General features: G+C 40.9%; 1 protein-coding gene across 19 annotated transcripts in view; it reads left to right on the top strand.

Moving 5' to 3' along the window:
• The window catches only part of RAD51B (RAD51 paralog B), a 403,358-nt gene that overhangs the window by 111,175 nt on the left and 273,637 nt on the right, over positions 1 to 18,546 (top strand). For all 19 annotated transcript variants that reach the window (XR_014012866.1, XR_014012867.1, XR_014012868.1 and 16 more), the window contains one exon: positions 12,006 to 12,102. Coding sequence is in view for 13 of the 19 variants with exons in the window: in XM_081212884.1 (XP_081069010.1) it covers positions 12,006 to 12,102 (97 nt within the window). In the remaining 6 variants the exon portion in view is untranslated. The remainder of the gene's footprint in view (positions 1 to 12,005; positions 12,103 to 18,546) is intronic.

Raw genomic sequence — 18,546 nt, 5'->3', positions numbered from 1 at the left:
GAACAAACCTCCTAGTTGCATGTAAGTGAAATTGTCAATGCCCTTATGACGGGAGAAACTTACTCAGAAATTAAATTGTGGAAATCTTTATGGCCAAGATGTCAAGTAAAATATAGTTTATAAGATCTCCGTCATAATCCTGGGCAAAAGCCAATAGCTAAGGGGATTTTGCCTTATTAATTTTAAAAAGGCCAAACTGTTTTCTAGTTGATACATGTTTGGCTGATCTTTGAAAAACAGCATAGATAGAGGCATATGTTGTGTTTTGCAGTATAGCAGAAAAACTAGTACCTTTGATGAAGACTGCAGTGTTTGGGCTGTTTCTTGTGGGGAGAAGTATTGGGGTCCTGTGCACTTTCAATTGAGCCCAGAAACTAATTGGTAGCCAGTGCAGTTGGGTGAGAATCAGTGCAATGTGCTCAGATCTTCTGGTCTCAGTAATCTGACCACTGAATTCTGCAGTGGCTATAGTTTTGAACTCTCTTTAAAGGCAGGCCCACATATAACGCGTTGCAACAGTCCTAACATAAAAGTTACCAGAACATAGATTTTTGAAAGTAGATTATCCCTGTACAGATAGCATTGAATCTGGGCAGCCAGTTGAAGCTGGTAAAGACACTCCAGCTTTGTTGCCTATTTACTGCTTCTCCAAGTCCTTCCTTACAAAACACACACACACACACACACACACACACACACACACACACACACCAGAAAAGACACATCTGTCAAGTAACTATGTGATCCATAGTTCTTTTATGCCCCATTTATGTTTCAAGGCATCTTTCATGCGGCCACCTCAGTACACCACATAATGTGAGAAACTAAATAACTTTTATATAATGTATAGAAACAGCTGTTCAAATTGGAGCAAAAACAGCATCAAGATTAGGAAAACAGAGACATCCTGGTAACTTTCCTAACTTTTAGAGTTAATGAAGCTCTATTACAAAATATGCAGGCTATTAATCATTATGACTACCCATTAGCCCCAGTATCAGAATCAGTCTGTCTCTTTATACCCTGTGCTGAGAATCCTGAAGCAATTGTGCTTATGTTCTGTGTATGGATTTCCCATTGGCATCTGTCTGGCCCCTGGAAGAGCAGGATGCTAAATTAGATGGGCCTTTGGTTTGCTACAGCAGGGCTCATGTTCTCATTGGACTCTTTCTTTGTGGGGTGTTTCCCACTTGTGCTTCAGTGAAGTTTAGAAATGGAACAACATGAGCTAGCCTCCTTGCTAAACAAGTTAATTAGGATTTATTTTAAAATATGACAAGGCCTTGTTGGCTTTGGAAAACCATGAACAGCTAACTGAAGTAATTTATCTAGAAAAGGGCCATATGAGTCAAGCTACTGCCATAAACCTCAAACTAGTGTAACCAGTAAGACAATCTCTTTCATACAAGTTTGATTTTTATATATAATGTATATACATGGCCTCTCTATTTTGTTAAGAACCATCCAAAGTTTGTGTGTTTGCTTTCCTATCTGTTTGTATACAGCTTTTAAAGAATTTATTTCCCCAAAGTAATTTACAAGCTACATGTCATGTGCACAATAAATTACTATTTAAGGTCCTATAAAACACCACAAAAATATAACTTGTAGTGAGAATTACGGTGTATCTGTAATTGCAGGTGAAGTTAAAGGTTGCAAATGGCTGCCTTCACTACAGTGAAAAATCTTTTACATTTACACTATGTTTTACAAACTTAAAAAATTGTGCCATGAAGTTTCATCAAACATAAAGTATTAGGTGTTAGCTTTTCTTTAAATATGTATTCTGCTCTATTAGACTTTTAAAAATTATGCACATACTATTTGCGCAGAAAGATCACATCACTCTTTATATACCATTGATCACTGCACTCTGCCTTTAGGAATTAGTCCTTTGTTATTGTGGCATCTACCCTTTAGAATCCTCTCCTCTTGAATAGAGCAGTCCCCCATTTACAAGCTTCCAATAGGTGCACGACTGTGTATACGTGCATCGGGTCAAACCCAGAAGTGACCCAGAAACATCATAAAGACGTCACTGAAACGTCACGAAAAGGGTGGAATGGGGCGCTTGCAGTCTTTTTCAATTATACACAATTTCACCAGCACGTGTGGTGCATTGGTTTGTAACTGCCACATAAATGGGGAGCTGCCTGTATTAGGCAGGCACTATCTCTGTTCTCTCTCCCCCTGCTTGGGCAGGTATTTTGGTGTAAGCTCTCTCTTCTTCTTTGACATGGGGAAGGAGAGTGGGACTTGTGGATTTCTGAACAGTAGCCATGCAAACTTTCTAAACATATGGGTAGGCGTGTCTAAATAAGAATGTCTTCAGCAATTTTGAAATCCGTGGTTAAAACTAATGCAGTTTTGAATGATTCTATCTGCCATCTTAATTTGAAAATGGCGTCCATTTCCATCCTGTCATAGATGAAAATCTTGATGTCAGGAATCATTATGCAAAATTTGGTTAGAATGAAGATGGTAGTCGGCTGTCTTGAATCAAAATGGTGTTCAGTTGCATTGGAACGTAGGCGAAAGCTTGCTTCTTGATCTTAGGAACCATCATACAAAGCTTGGTTACTGTATTTTAAGAGGTGCCCAAATGCATAGCAAACAGACAAACATCAATTCAAAACATATAATTGGTAAGAATTAATCAGATGTGATGTTTCATGGTTTTACAGTGCATTTCTGCAAAGCTTGTATGAGGGCGGGGTGTGTGTTATGACACCCACCCCCAATTCTTTAGATGTGTGCATATGTGCTACATTTAGAGGTGGATTCCTGCCATAAAATGTACCTACACATTGTTTCATATGACACAGTACACAGTTACTATTGTACAACTTTACGGTACGGCCCACATCTTAACCATTTGAGGGCCACAAATTGTCCACAGTTTATAAAGTTTTCCAGCAATCAACACTAGACTAGGAGTACAGAGCTATAGAATGCAGCAGTCCAATAGCATTGTGAGCTGTTTGGTTTTCTAACATAAGCACACCTATCCAGGATACTGTGTGCAAAATAGCTTCCTCCCACCTCAAGCTGTCTGTAGTGAAAAAACAACACCCTGTGTAATTACCAATAAAACGTTTGCATCTTCTAAATGAAGAGTATCTTGACCAATCAAGTACAGTACAGATTTGCTCTATACAGACTGTCCATTCTACTTTAGATAGTTCACATTTTTGGATGGAGAATCTCCATTCAGAAATCTGTGCTTTTATTCACAACTTTCTAGAAGATAGGAAAAGCATGTTGAAACTAACCCCTAAGCCCTGGGAGTCTGGCAGGATGTGGAAGAGGCAAGGCAATCTGATCCGCCCTGGCCTTTGGGGATGTCTTGCGCATGTCTCTGCAAACAGGTTTGTACAGGCTGCAAATGCATGGGCTGTTTGGATATGAAGCAGTCCCTCAAGGCACGTAGACCTTTTTTTGGTGGAGTAGAACAACACGGGGGGCAGGAGGGTAGGTTTTGAAGGTTACATTTGTGTTGGCTGCGTTTCTTGCTCATAGAGGAGGAAAGGCAATACCCTGAGGCTATTTCTGGGTGGTGGTAGTTTCAATTTGAAGACATGTAGCTGCTTGGGAGCAGCACATTTTTGTGTGTTGTTTTGTGTTTTCCCTGCTTGTTGTAGAACTCTTATTAATTTCTTGTGATTATTTTTAAGCCTTTGGCACAGACTTGCATCCAGTCTCTGCACTTCCCAGAAAACGCTTAAAAGCGAATTGCATAATGTGGTATTTTCCCTCTCTAATGCAGAACTAAATGCAGAGGCCAGTTTGCACTGGTGTTTAATCCCCCCCCCCAGCCCTTTCCTTGTCTTTGTCTTCTGGTGTGCCTTCTTCAATTGCCCTTGTTAGGGAAGTTGTTTCAGAAGCTGCCTTCTGTTAGTTCTGAGCCATAGGGAACCAGGGATACAGGGAGTGCAAGACTTAGCAGGGTTGAAACCAGGTATGCAACATGAAGGACAAAATCTGTTGCAGACAAGAGTATGAATTAAACATCTTAGGGATATGCTCGGATAAGTATGCAGGTAGGAAGCAGACAGAAGGGGTGGACAAATGGATTAGGATGCTTGCAAGTTAGAAGACAGGCAGGCAACAGGCTGGAAGAGACGGGGAGCAAGACTAAGGAACTATGCAAGCAAGATCTTAGTCAGCTTGAAGCATTTATAGGTAGGTCTGGGAGAACCAACGAACTGCTTGGTGAATGGGCCGATGCTTGTATCTAGAGGACCTTCAGTGTCCTCAAGTAGCTCACATTGTAGGGCATCAGTGTACAGTGGTACCTCTGGTTGCGAACGGGATCCGTTCCGGAGGCCCGTTCACAACATGAAAAGAACGCAACCCACAGCGGCGCGTCTGTGCATGCATGGGTGGCGATTCACCGCTTCTGCGCTTGCACGTGACATTTTGCGCGTCTGCACATGCACGATCGGCGAAACCCAGAAGTAACCCTTTCTGGTACTTCCAGGTCACCGCGGGACGCAACCTGAAGAAACGTAACATGAAGCAAACGTAACGTGAGGTTTGGCTGTCCAAACCAGGAGGCTCCTTATCAGAGCCCCAGAAGTTCCCCACACTTTTTATTTGGTGACAAAGTAGCTGCAGAGAAAGAAGAGTTGGTAGGTAGGGAAAATTTGGGCTGAAGTCTTGGGTAGACAGTTGCTTCATCTCTTGGACCATAGAAGTGGAAAGCCCAACCCCTTGAGGAAAACAGCAACTCTGGTCCCAAACAGAAGGTTGTCCACAAAAGCTTTGCAACAATTAATTGTGGAACCAACCACAAAATTTAGATGGTGTGAGTGGATTGATATTTCTTTTTTGTAATCTCATGTGGGTAGGCATGATCGTTATCCTAACACGCTAGTAGCCATTTTAAAGGAAAAAGAGAGACTGGCAGTCAATAGCTGCCACCATCCCCAAAATATATTGCGTTTGTTTCAAGTGACTCTGGATTATTTTAAAAGTTGGGAGGAATGAAGTTGATGTTGTTTTCCAGTCTCACTCCTGTTGAGGTGGGCTGATTCAAGTAGTTAGTTACTTATGTGACTTCATGCCCACGTGCCACAGGCAATTTTAGCTACTTTACTGACAACCTACATTTTCAACACGGATACAGTTGAAAGCCAAGTGAGTCATGTGGGCATTACAGCACTTCTCCCGTTATAATACAGTAGAACCTCAGCTTATGTCACCCTCGGGTAACGTAAACTTCGGGTTGTGAAAATGGCAAACCCAGAAGCATTTTTCCGGGTTTCGCCGCTTGCACATGTGCAGAAGTGCTCTATCATGCTGTGCACATGTGCAGAACAGGCACCTCCGGTTGCAGAAACCTCGGGATCTGACTGGAACTCTGGAGTGGATCCCGTTCGCAACCGGAGGTACCACTGTACCTGAATCATCCCAGCAAGCATACTCCCATGCTTGCAAGACATATAAATTTAATTAATAATAATAATAATAATAATAATAATAATAATAATAATACCTGTATGGCATCTTCTTACACTTAAATGTGGCACTTCAGCAGTAAAACGAAAGTTTGGGAAGTATGCATTAAAAACCCCCAAACCTATATGTTGTAATTCTTGCACTCAAGTGTTGAATTTGGCTATGCAGATTTTGTGGCTGGAGCTAGTCTTGGCCTATGCATGCTGCTGAACTTGGAAGTGGGTCCAGTGAACTTCTACTTCCTTATTAAACCATCTTGTGGAATTGCCATATTTAGTCAATGTGGGTGCAACTTTTCCGCAATTTTGTGAACCCTGAGTTTTCAATCAAAGGTGCTAGAGTTTAGTGTTCTAATAAGTGGTCTGCTCAGGATGAGGTTTTGCTATTAGCATGCAGTATTATTTATGTGACTTGTTTATGTGCTATGGACTATAATTGCTTCAGTGTTATATCCTGTCCAAACTGAGAAAATCTAGTAGCATCTCACAAGAATATGGAAATGTGGACATTATGACTTGTCTGGTGAATTTCAAGGTTTGTGGTTTACCATATGCTGGAAAAGCAATCACGTGCTTCCCTGTCAACTACCTGGGGATTAGTGGGTGTAAATATAGATGAATGACAGCTAGAGAAGTAATGGGCTAATTTGAGTGAGACAAAGCCTTTTGAACTGTATTGTTTTGGAAGTGAATAAAGTACTCCTTTTTCCATTTTGGCCATCACTTCTGAGAACACTGGAGATTGCTGTGAGGCTCTGAACAGTTCCTCCAGCACCCATCTTCTATAGAAAACTCCCAACTCCAGTGACACTAATGCTGACAGTGTTATTTCTGTGATTATAGCAATTGGATACGTTCTTTTGTCTGAAAGTCTGATATTGTAGGGTTGAACTGTTACCTTGAACCTAGCTTTTCTCGTTATAAACACCCATCCATGTGATTGTGTAAAGACCACCAATTCTTTTGAAAGGTGCTAATATCACAGTGATTTACTGTAAGCCTGGATGAGGTAATGGGCAACTGTTCAACCATGTGTGGCAAGCTGTTATTAATGCTCATGGAGCAGATTTTACCTGTAGAGAGCCCAGAGCCAAAGGAAGTTGCTAATCCAATGTCTAGTCTTAAGTTATGTGTTGTCAGTAACCCCTGCCTGTCATTTGCAGCAGGTGCAAGGCTGAACACAGCTGCTCTCCCTGCGCTCACATACTGGCCATTGCCCCAGCTCAACATATCAAGTGCATCACTATGATGTCCTTCTCATGATGAGTTGGTAAATGGTTTCCTGGTGTTCTTAGCAATACTGTATGCAGTTGCTTCTTCACCAAAGGATAGACTGCAGGCATTATTATTTCAACTAATTATCAGCAGGTCATAGAACACAGCAATGCTGCTTGCTAAGTGTGCTGACATTTCTGGGCTGGAGAAACTCATAGCTAAGGGTTTTAAGATGCACAATCCCTTCTGCCAAATAGGAGTTAAGTTGCTGCCCTATAGAAGATTAATAGAAAATAAAATAAAAATAAAAAACAATTCCTCTGCAACATGCTGAGTAACTGTCCTGGCCATATGAGAATGACTGCTGCTTTTACCTCATTATCTCTACTGTGTTGCTGGAGTGCACTAAAAACAGCAAGAAACATGCTCTAATGTAGGGGAAAGCCATTTTGGAGTCATCTAAGTCTTTTGTACTAACTCTCCCATCTCAATGGGAAGCCTTTAATTAGTGTTTTCCTAAATGCTGCTACATGTGAAATGGGGAATTTTGCCCTGTTCTCATAATAGCCATTTCATGTGAGGTTTCCCCCCTTCCCCTTAATTCCGATGCTTTCCAAAGCCTCTGTACCTTTGCTGGTTACTGATTGATGGTTCTGTACTATGTTCCCTTTAATTTTGCAATAAACCAACAAGGAGGTTGAGACCACAAGTTTACAGAAAATGCCTTATTTACTCAACTAGTTTTACAAGGATGACAGAGTAATATTTAGTAGTTTCAGTGTGGTCCTGGGGAGGGCAGAAGATGTATTTGAGAAAATGCATTGCAAAAATAGCTTGCTTATTCCTTTCTGTAGAAGCAGTCATAAATCAGTTTCTGGGACACCTTTCTTCTTGAAACGCCAGGGACTACAGATTTACACAAAGTGTGCGTTTAAACCAAAGCAGTTGTATATTGGTGTCTTATGTTAGGCACTTTAAATTGTTGATTTTGTAGTGTGCTTTCAAAAAACAAACAAACAACCTACTGAACACAGAAAGGCACTGAACACAAAAAGCATACAATGGCATAGTGCAATGTTTATAGTGGAGCAAATGTGGGATGACCACATCACTCATGGGTTCTTTTGACATTTGTGAATAATGTAGTCAGTGCAAATATCTGCCAATAAAAACTTTATACCATGCCATAATGTGTAAGTGTGCACAGACATGTACATTAATCTCAAATATGTCCTATTCCTCTTCTTCACATCTGTTTCTGTTGGATGTTGCTTAACATTTCCATCTTCTTTGGCTCTGCATTAGGATTTTGAATCTGGAACTGGCATACTGCTGTCAATGGAGACGGCTTCAATGCTGAATCTGCTGTGGTCCTAATCCCACTAAACCAATGTGAATATGGAATAGGTGAATAGGTGACTCCTCTTACACGGTGGTTACGTTCCAGGCTCCTGAGCGCATAAATGAAATCGCGTAAAGTGGGGAGCACCCTCTAAACGCGAACGCTACCACTTTCTCTTCAATCCACACCCAAAATACCCACAACTAGAATTCAAGTTCTGGTGCTGGCAGGAGGCTGGAGGACATGTGAGAAAGTGTCTGCTGTTAGGCAGGGAGGCTGAGCAGCATAAACAAAGCCCTGCTGTACCTCCAGTGTCTTTGGGACTTTCCCCCACCTTCACTGACATTCTCTTTGGGCTTCTGGGGAGGGTCTCCTCGTGAGCCACGAGGACTCTGCGGGAAGTGCACTTTTAAGAGACTGAGGCAGGCGAGAGACCACAGCCTAGCTTACTAGTTGATCAGGTGAAGATCATGGGATTTGTTAAGTCCGGGAGGAGGTTTGTGGCCACTTAGCTTGATTAGGCTCAAGACAGGTGAGGACCACATGCTTCATTAAGGGGAGAGATACAGCTACTCAGCTGGAACAAGCTCAGGTGCATCAAACAAGATTGGCAGGAATAAAAGGGAAGCAAGGTAGCAACTCTTTGTTTGCTGAACTTTCACCACTGATGGTCCACAGTTTGGTTGTTTTGGGAACTCCAATGGACTTTGATTTTGCGACTGACTAGGATTCCAACCCTGGATCTTTTTCAGAGACAGGAACCTAGTCTTTTGGGTTGACTTAGAAACTTTCTCATTGCATTGGACCTGAAGCTGTATTTGAGCATCTGACTCATCTCTAGCATTGCCCTCGGGACTGTGAGCACTATTGGGACTTACCTCAGAGTACGCTGGGGTTTGGGACAAGCACACTCACGTGATGATAATAATAATAATAATAATAATAATAATAATAATAATAATAATAATAATAAGCCTTTATTGTCACTACACCACCTGTGTGCAGTGAAATTAAATGAGCCCCCCCCATACACTCAGTCTTGTTTGCGCTCTCTGTGCTTTTCAGAAGTCAATTGCACCACTATTTTTTCCCATTCAGTGGCCCAACAGCCCAGGGATAAAAACTGTTCTTTAACCTGTTGGAGATACTTCTGTATCTCCTGCCTGAAGGTAGGAGATTAAAGAGGTGCTGGGCGGGGTGTGAGCCGTCCCTAAGAATTTTCCTCGCTCTCCTGAGGCAGCGGTCTCCTGCTGTCATCTAGCGAACTCAGGGGACAGCCCATGATATGTGCTGTATTCACCACCCTCTGTAGGGACTTCCTGTCCGTGGCTGTCAAACCAGCACACCACACTGTAATACAGTATGAAGCCTTTTGTGAAGCCTGTAAATGTAGGGCATGAACTGGGCCCTTCTTTCCATGACCTCCAACTTAGTGTGGGTGGTGCAAATTACCTCAATTGTGTCAAGCAGGAGCAGCTTCTAAGCATTGCTTCACTATTGCACAAATACATCATGAAGCATAGCTAATTTGGAGACCTTCAGGAACCCAGAGAAATCTGTAGTGGATTTTTTTTAGGTAAACTTAAAAATTTGTGGTGAAATGCAGTTTGGATTTCAGATATCTGTGGCAGCTCTAGACTTAAAGGGTTTACATTAGAGTCTAAACCAGTGATGGCCAAACTTGGCCCTCCAGCTGTTTTGGGACTACAACTCCCATTATCCCTAGCTAACAGGACCAGTGGTCAGGGATGATGGGAATTGTAGTCCCAAAACAGCTGGAGGGCCAAGTTTGGCCATCACTGGTCTAAACAAAAGGAAAGATGTTCTGAGAGTGTAAAAGGCTATATAGTATACTTAATGGACATCACTATCTTAGCCCATGTTTAATATATTGTTGTGCAGGGAAGGTTTGGTAAAATTAGGGCTTCAAAGTTCTGGTAGGGTTTTGAACTTCCTGTTCATCCCCCAATACCAATCTACTCTTGCCCTTTTTTCTTTCAATGGTTAGCCTATGGGGCTCTGATGTTTAAATATAACATGCCTGTATTATCCCTTCAAACTCGTGAACTGCATTATGTTCAATTTAATTGTTGTTGTTATCCAATTAGCCACTTCATCTAGCAGAGGTGGTTCATCTCATGGTAACAAAAATGGGCAGTCGTTCAGTAGATTCAGTGGTAGCTGTCAGGGTAGCTCTTAGTTCAGCATTGTTGATAAACAAATTACACATCCCAAAGTGACCTGTGTGAGATGCTTCAGAGAGCAGGTTGGCAAACTATTCTGTAAAGCACCACCTATCCTCCAAATGCCGCTCCAGTGATGTTTAATGGGAGGAGAGGGGTGCTTCAGTCTGCCATTTCACCTGGGCTGCCTGTCACTTATACTGCTTGCTTCTCGTCTGCCTGCCTGCTATTCTGTCACTACGCTGGAGTTTCCCTGATCACCTATTGGTAGTCAAGGAAACTGCAGCATGACAACAGCCTTACAAATTTATAATATGTGTGTGTCGCTGTTTGATCTCTTTAAATAAAGCAAGGTATCTTGCCTCCTCCAGACCAAAAGGATGATCATCCTGCAACATTGCAGGCACATAACATATTGAACTGTTCTTTATTCCATCTCTGTACACTACCTACCACAGAAGCAGGGGTTGGATCAAGCATGTAGGCTGGTACAGGCATGCTAAGAAGGTGGCAACCTGATAGAGGATCAGTCAGACGGGAAGCTATAGGAGGGACAAGTAAGCCTGGCAAAAATACAGATGCACAACTATGAAGTCATGTTCAGAATTGAGTCTGGGTTTTTTGCCCAGGCAAAGGCTCAGGCATGAGCTAGAATTAGTTACACTATGCATTTTATAGCCAGGATTGCTCAAGAGGAAACTGGTGGTGAGGTGCTGGAGCACAGCTGTCAATGTTTCCCTTTTTTTAAGGGAAATTCTCTTATTCTGAATAGGATTCCTTCCAAGAAAAGGGAAAAGTTGACAGCTATGTGCTGGAGCCATGTAGAAAACAATACTCTACCTTCTTGCTCTATCTGTAGTTCATAACAGCAGATGGGACCCCAGTGCATAATAGATCAGAAGGCTTCTAACCTGAATCTTGATAGATCCTGACAGAATCACTCTCTTGGATAGACAACATGGAAATATTTGGTGCTCCAGACTATCATGGTAGCAGCAATTCTTACACCAAGCCAGACCATCTGTCTCAGTGACCAGCAGTTCTCTCCAAGCTTTGACAGGAGGCTTTCCCTGCCCTACCTGGAGATACCAGGGGCCTTTGACATTTTGCATACAAAGTAGGTGCTCTAACATGGATCTACAAAGATGGGATAGCTCTGGTGATACTTTGTTTCCATGGTATTTTATTCTTTATTTGTTTTTAGCCCAGACTGACTGGGACTAGCAATGTCATCTTACCTCACTGGCCCTATACAGCATGCACTTGAAATGATGAGGTGGCCCAATTCAGTTTGTCGCATTCACTAAATCTGTCCGATTTTTTTGAAGTCATGCATCACCCTATATTCTAAGCTTAACAGATATTCCAGGATCCTCATTGTATATACCCATCTGACTCTTAAACTGCCTTCTTATTCGTGTTTTTGAATTTTATGCACACCCGCACCAACTGGGCCCTAAACACTCATCACTTCCCATCCTGGCTCCTACATACTTGTTTTCTCTGTACCATTACTCCTTTTCAACAAAGGCATCCCTTTCTCGTACCTGGGAGATATGAGGTGTAATGTGAAGCCCATAAGTAATCTGGAAAGATTGCTTGAAAGGATTTGCTTTCTGCAGCAGTCTATTATGATGCTACTATAGTTGATCCAACATTTCTAGGAAGGAATTGAAGTGGTTGAAAATTAGGGTGGGTGTTGAGGGTTGCCTGTCTGCCTATATACATTCCAATTCTTCTCTGAGCTACCACTGTATATTCTTCTTGTAATTCTAATACTTTTTCCTTCTCCATGTCTTTTTGCAGGTTATCTTGACGAATCAGATTACCACGTGGCTGAGCGATGGCCTTGCTGTACAGGCAGACCTGCTGTCTCCAGCTGATGACTTCTCTCTGTCTGAAGGTAAGCAACCCTTTTTATTACAGTTGAAACTTGACCCTGACACAAATCTCCACTACTACTCGTAAGTCTCTTTTTCATATTTAAGGGGCAATACAAATATGGTTATTTGACCTAGTGTAAGATGTAGCTAGAATTCAAAGCCCCTTTGAAACAACTTTTAGAGTTTCATTCTTTAAGACCAGTAAATGGTATTGATCTGCATGCTGGAACCTTAGAAGGGTTTGTTTACCCCACGTTTTGTATGGTAGCATGCTTCAAAACACTGCTATGTACTTACCAACCTGGTGAATTACAGAACCTTCCCATCACTGTTAGAGGCAAGGTAGTTGAGGGAATAGCTGGATCATTCTGCTGATCTAATGTGATACAGGAACACAAGGCAATGGCTGTAATTATCAGCTACTCAAAAGAAAAACAAGTTGGCTCTGTTGGATAAAGAATAAATACTCATGTTTCTGCAATGATTTTGTTTCACATATTGTATAGCACAGTGCAGACCTAAATACTTTATTATGCTGTAGAAACTTGTGTGTGATGTAACACAGCCCAATTTTGTTAAAAACCTGCATCAGATAAGGATATGGAAATGATGCAATTGGTGCACTATCTTCCATCTAACCATGTGCACCTATCACTATAGTATCAAATTATTTACTATCTTAAGTCTTTTATAGCTTTTACCCTTACAGCATGCCTATTGTAGAACTGGGGCAAAGTGAAATTACAAGAGTCTGTGACAGAATTAAAAGCAATTTTCTGAGTCCTTTACCTTATCTGTGATCTATTCATTCAAACGATGCATCTTGCAACTCGCATTAGGAAACAGTTTCACAGAGAAATAGTTAAAAGTTGTGCTCTAGTAATATTGACAAGGAATTCAATAGAAACCTGATGGCAGAAAGTATGAATATATTTTATGAATTACTTACTCCTAAATAGAAAAACTTCCTAAAAGCAATTAGAAAATTCTGCTACTAGTATGCTGTTTTCTACATTGCGATTGAGTACCTGCTAGCAGGCTCCAACATTGTACTAGGAACTGTATATATCTTCCATATATGGGCATAGTTTGAAACCAAGGGTCACTTTGCATATTATATTGTGTGCATACAGTAAAGTGTATTGCATGCGTATGAAAAATCCATGTTTGTAAATGCAGGTATTACGCAGAGATGTGTGCTAGGGAGCTGGGACTGGGCATGGTTCCCTGCCATAGGTACACCTAGCGGCAAATATACTTGCTGTTCTGTAATGTGTCGAGTTATAGGGATAATATAGGTATTAAAACAATGTCAAAATCAATTCTTTCTTGATTTGGGAGAATATGTCTATAACAGGCTGAGGGTGATGAGGGTACTCTTTCATTCCACAGGCTCTGCTGCTATATAAATAGAAAGACCGGTTGCAGGACTAAAATGTGCAACAAGTTTAATTCAGTATAAGGGAACCAGAATGGGTTTCACACATCTTCAAAAGAAACTAGGAAAACAATTTGCCCAGACTTCTTCTGACCAGCTGCCACCCTCAAATGTTTACCTATAAAAGTCGGATTTGTTATGTTTGTGTTGGCTAGATCTAGTTTTAGACTGTGTTCAATTTTCTTTTCTTTCATGTGGGATAATGACTTTGGTCATACGCAAGTGGATTGACAACTTACCTTTTCCTGGAATGTCATTGCAACATAGAGATGTAGTAGTTTATGCAATAAAGGTGCCCTTGTGAAGGCTGAAGGGATGCTAGCTTTACAGTTTGCCTCTCTCTTGGGCCCAGTGCTTTTCTTCTAGAAAAAAAGGCGCCTGTACTCACATGAAGTTGTTACAGTTAGTGCCATACATTTAACCAGTGCTTTTCTTCTAGGAAAAATTGTGCTGGCACTGCGTACACTTGAGTACCCCCAGGAAAAAGCACTGCCAGGGCCTATAAATCATTCTCTTTTGGTCTCAAGAGCTTTACCTGGTGATATTATAGCTACACATCTCTTTTAGTGCTTTGATAAGTGAACCTCAGTGATTCACTGAATTCAACAAGGCTTGCTTTGGCACAGGAATTTGGGCTGTTAAATAGACTAGAGTTAGTTTGGGACAAATTGCTTCTTGAACTTCTGTGTTCAGGTCAATGTATAGCTTCTGCTGTTTCCACTTTAGTAGCTTTTACGTCCTTTCTGTGAGGACCCTGCATTGAATGAGTTTTTGTGCCTTGGAGCTGAGCTAAGTAAGATGAGAGGCTGTGGCAGTGGTGCACATATCACCAGCCAAAGAAACCAACAAAAAACCACCCCTTAATTGCAGCATATTAGTAGTAGTAGTAGTAGTATTAATGGTGGTGGTGGTAGTGTTTCTATGCTATCCTTCCTCCCATATAAGCCCCGTGCAGTTCATAACACGGCAAAGTGCAACCAGAACTGCTTTCTTATTTTACATCTAGAAACATACTCTAGCTTACTGGATAGGGAGGAAACTAGGCATTTATTATCTTTAAGCTCTCTTCTGTCCCTACTGTGAAAATCAGGCAGCAGATCACTGAAATGGTCAGCTGAACCCAAGACACACTGCCTCATTGTATGACTCGCTAGTAGAGTGTGCTGGTGCTGTTGAACTCCAGCAAGAGTGGAGATTGGGGGTGTGTGGAAGGAAGAGAGAATGAAATCAACAAAAGGAAGGAGAAAAAGAGGGGAATAATGTGAATGCAGCTGTAGAAAGACCTGTGGATAAGCAAACTATAAAAAAGATATGGGTAACACACACCCTTTCTTTCGGTTGTGGGGGGGAAGGGTTGTATAAAAATGTCACTTCCAGTGACCTGATTGAGTATTCATCCTGATTTGTTTGCAAAAAGTTTGCAGCAAGGTTAAAAGACTTCAACTCTATGGAGCATCCATTCTGATTTGTTTACGGGGAGGCTACATAGCACTGCATCAATGAGTTGTTATCCCATACATTCTAGTGCATTTCCCCGTTACTCCAAAAAGCAGCGAGGGAGAGCATGCACACTGTAAGGTGCAGTGAGAAAAGAAGGCAGGGTATGCAGAGAGAAGATAAATTATGTTGTGGGGTGCTGAGAGAAAAGGGGACTAACAGAATGGTTTAAAGAAATAAAAAAACTGAAAGAAAAAGACTTTTCTTTGGTAAAAATAGTGACACAACCCTCACGTGTTAGTAAAAAAATTGTTCACACTTGAATTCTACATCCCTGAGCTACGGTGACATGTACTAAGCTTAACGAAAGTGCTGAGCACAAAGAACTGAGCATTTGCTTGGTTGTGATCAGTTCTTTAAACAAGCATCTCAAGCATAACGTGTTCCAGCGTGTTAGAAACTTGTATGTACTTGAGGGAATAATCACATTTTGACAGTTGCTGAGTTTTTCTCTTCATTGTTATAGGCACAAAGTCTTCAAATCAATTGCAAGCTTCTTTTGATGATAGCAATAGCCTCTGTGCGTCATTGGGGGTATGCTCTAAAAGATTCATAATTTATCAAATATCCAATTTTGCTAGAAAGTTTTAAACAAGTCATAAATGATTAGACAGCTTTGTAGCCACAAATCCACTGAATTAGTTTCATGAGATTAAATGCATTGGAGTGGTAATAAATATCTGGTTTTGGTTATCACTTTGAGTAGTCTAAACTGACAACACTCTCTTTCTGCTAATGGATGGGGTATTGGATTTCATTTTGCTGCAGCACTGTACAGCCACCCAGTATCTATAATTTGTTTCCCCCTACAATTCAACTGCTTTAATGTTAGTAGGGATTTATGCTGATGCATTAGATGGAAAAACAGTAATTAACAATTAACAGTAATTGAAGGTCTATAGATACAATGGATATCTAGGAGGAAGATCACATTTCAAATAAGTCTTACATATGCATACCTAGAAACACGCCATTAAGAATGTAGAGATGTGTGACAAGAAGGAATTAAGTCCAAATGTTTTTGGAGTTCATGGAGTCACTCTCTAGACAGCTTGGCCTTCAGTGGAGAAGGTGGTGCTCCCACATTATTCAAGGCATCTGTCAATGGCTTCAGCTTTTTTGGACTGAAAAAGATGGAAGCAGGTTGCAACTCTTCTTAGAACATGCTGTAGCCTCAACACTGCCAATTAATGAATTACCCATTGTTCCTTCTACAAGTTTGTCCGTGTATTGAACATGGTCCTGTAACTGCTACTTAAAACAGTGTTATGAAAAACAGAAGTGAAACTTGAGATTTGATTTAATTAGTGTGCATGCTATGAAAGCTTTTAATACTAACTTTTTATAAGCTGCCCAGGAACCTGTTGAAGGACAGGCCACCTGGTGGCTCTTCATGACATATGTGACAAAGCAAACACATGGTTGGCACATTCCACTGAAATATGATTTTATTTGGAAGTCTTTGTATTTATATTCATTCTGTATATTGTTATGGTATGAATGCATGTATGCTTGCTGTATTCCCCAACCCTACACAGGTCAGGACACTTCCTACTTCCTTTCATTGTGATTACTTGTCTGTGATTTGTTCACATTATCCTCTTGGGTAGTACTATATTGTACGATTGCTGATTTGTGCTGCTTCATTCTTGTATTGTTTTGAACATGTTTAAGTTAAAAGTTTAAATAAAAAAGAATGAAAAGAAGAAAAAAGTCCTGCTGGAATAAGAATATGCTGTACAGTGGTACCTCGGGTTAAGTACTTAATTCATTCCGGAGGTCCGTTCTTAACCTGAAACTGTGCTTAATCTGAAGCACCACTTTAGTTAATAGGACCTCCTGCTGCCGCCGTGCCGCTGGAGCCCGATTTCTGTTCTTATCCTGAAGCAAAGTTCTTAACCTGAAGCACTATTTCTGGGTTAGCGGAGTGTGTAACCTGAAGCGTATGTAACCCGAGGTACCACTGTACTTAATAGGTCCTTGTTCTGATTCAGCAAGGCAATCCTTATGTCCTGTTTGTACTTGAATCAGCTCCCCACCCCCAAAATTTGATTTGAGGCTTGCAAAGCTCAAACTGATGTGTGCTTAATAGATAAAAGATGTTTTATCGCATGGATAAACGCAGTCCCCCATGCACTCTGGTGATAGCCTTCCAGGAACCGTCAGGCGATGGTGAGTCATAGCTTTCTTCCCTAGCTGCAGCTGTGTACCAATGCTCCATTAGAGCATTTTAATTTGGTGTTTAAAAGGCATACATGGCAGTCATAAGACCTGAATCAGGAAGAAACGGTTAAAAGCCTTCTAACTCTGAAGTTGCTGAAAAGCATTCTTTACCATGTTTCAGACGTAGTGCTGGATCCAGTCTGTGAACCTCAGTGATTAGGGGACACTCAGACTCACCCATAGTAGGTACCTCTTCACCTCTCTTCCAGTTACAAGGCATGGCAACCATCTTTACTTCATTTATGTTTGCATTTAGCTTCCATACACTTGTCTATATCCAATAATCCGTCATTGTAGCCAAGCATACAATGAGTAAGCACCAAGATCACAAGACCTAGTTTCAGATAAAATATAAAGGGTTAGGCGCCATCAGCATTTTGATGGGCAGCTTATCCAAGAGTCCTGCATCATCTAATTAGTAGAGCTAAAATTACACAGCGTATACCACATCCCCTTGGTACCATGCTTGTTTAAAAGCAGAGTTAGGAATTAAATCCATGAATCCTGATGCTAACAATCCAAAATGTATTCCTGGACTTGTCTTACAAGAGAAAAAAATCCAACAGAAAACATTTCACATATTGATATAGTAAAATTGCTTCAGGCACAGGACGTGCAGAACGAAAGGGTTCCTATAGAAGATGGGGAATTACATAATCCCACCCAGGGAATTCTTAAGAAAACAGCAGCAAAAGACCATGCACTACACATTCCTAGAGACCCACCAACTGAAACTTCAACCATTTAAAACACAATTCTGGCTTCAGCCTTGCTATAAATAACTTTAATTTTTAAAATTATTGCATCATTTACAGTTCTTCCTTTAAACCCAGCTGACAAAATCCACTCCAGATGTTTGATAGGCAAGAACAGCAAGCAACAAAGTCAAACAAGAAAGTTGAAAACTTAATGAGCAGTGATGGATTTAAAATAAAAATAGGAGCAATAGAGGAAAATCCTGGATGAAATTTGAAACCGTTTTAAAAGGAGCATAATAATTAATTTATCTTGTTCATAAGACAGCAAATTTATTAGGCTGTTTTTTCTTCAAAGCCACAGGGACTTGGCTGATGAAACCTGAAATTGTTGTTCCATAACCTATGCTTTTATATCAAACAGATGACCTCAGATTTTGGAGCAGCTTTTGACTCCAGGGAAAGTATGCCATTAAGAAAGTGCCAGAAATGTGCTTAATTGATACAAGTCTTGAAAACCTCTCTAAAGGGTGTTATTTCCCATATACAGATTTATGGGAAATGACAGAGCCCCGCTTCATACATTTACTGGAGGCTAGTGCTAAAACAGT

This window comes from Podarcis bocagei (assembly GCF_964188305.1).
Source record: "Podarcis bocagei genome assembly, chromosome: 1".
Taxonomy (NCBI): Eukaryota; Metazoa; Chordata; class Lepidosauria; order Squamata; family Lacertidae; genus Podarcis; species Podarcis bocagei.
Note: the sequence above shows the minus strand (reverse complement) of the source record. Positions and strands in the feature narration are given on the sequence as shown.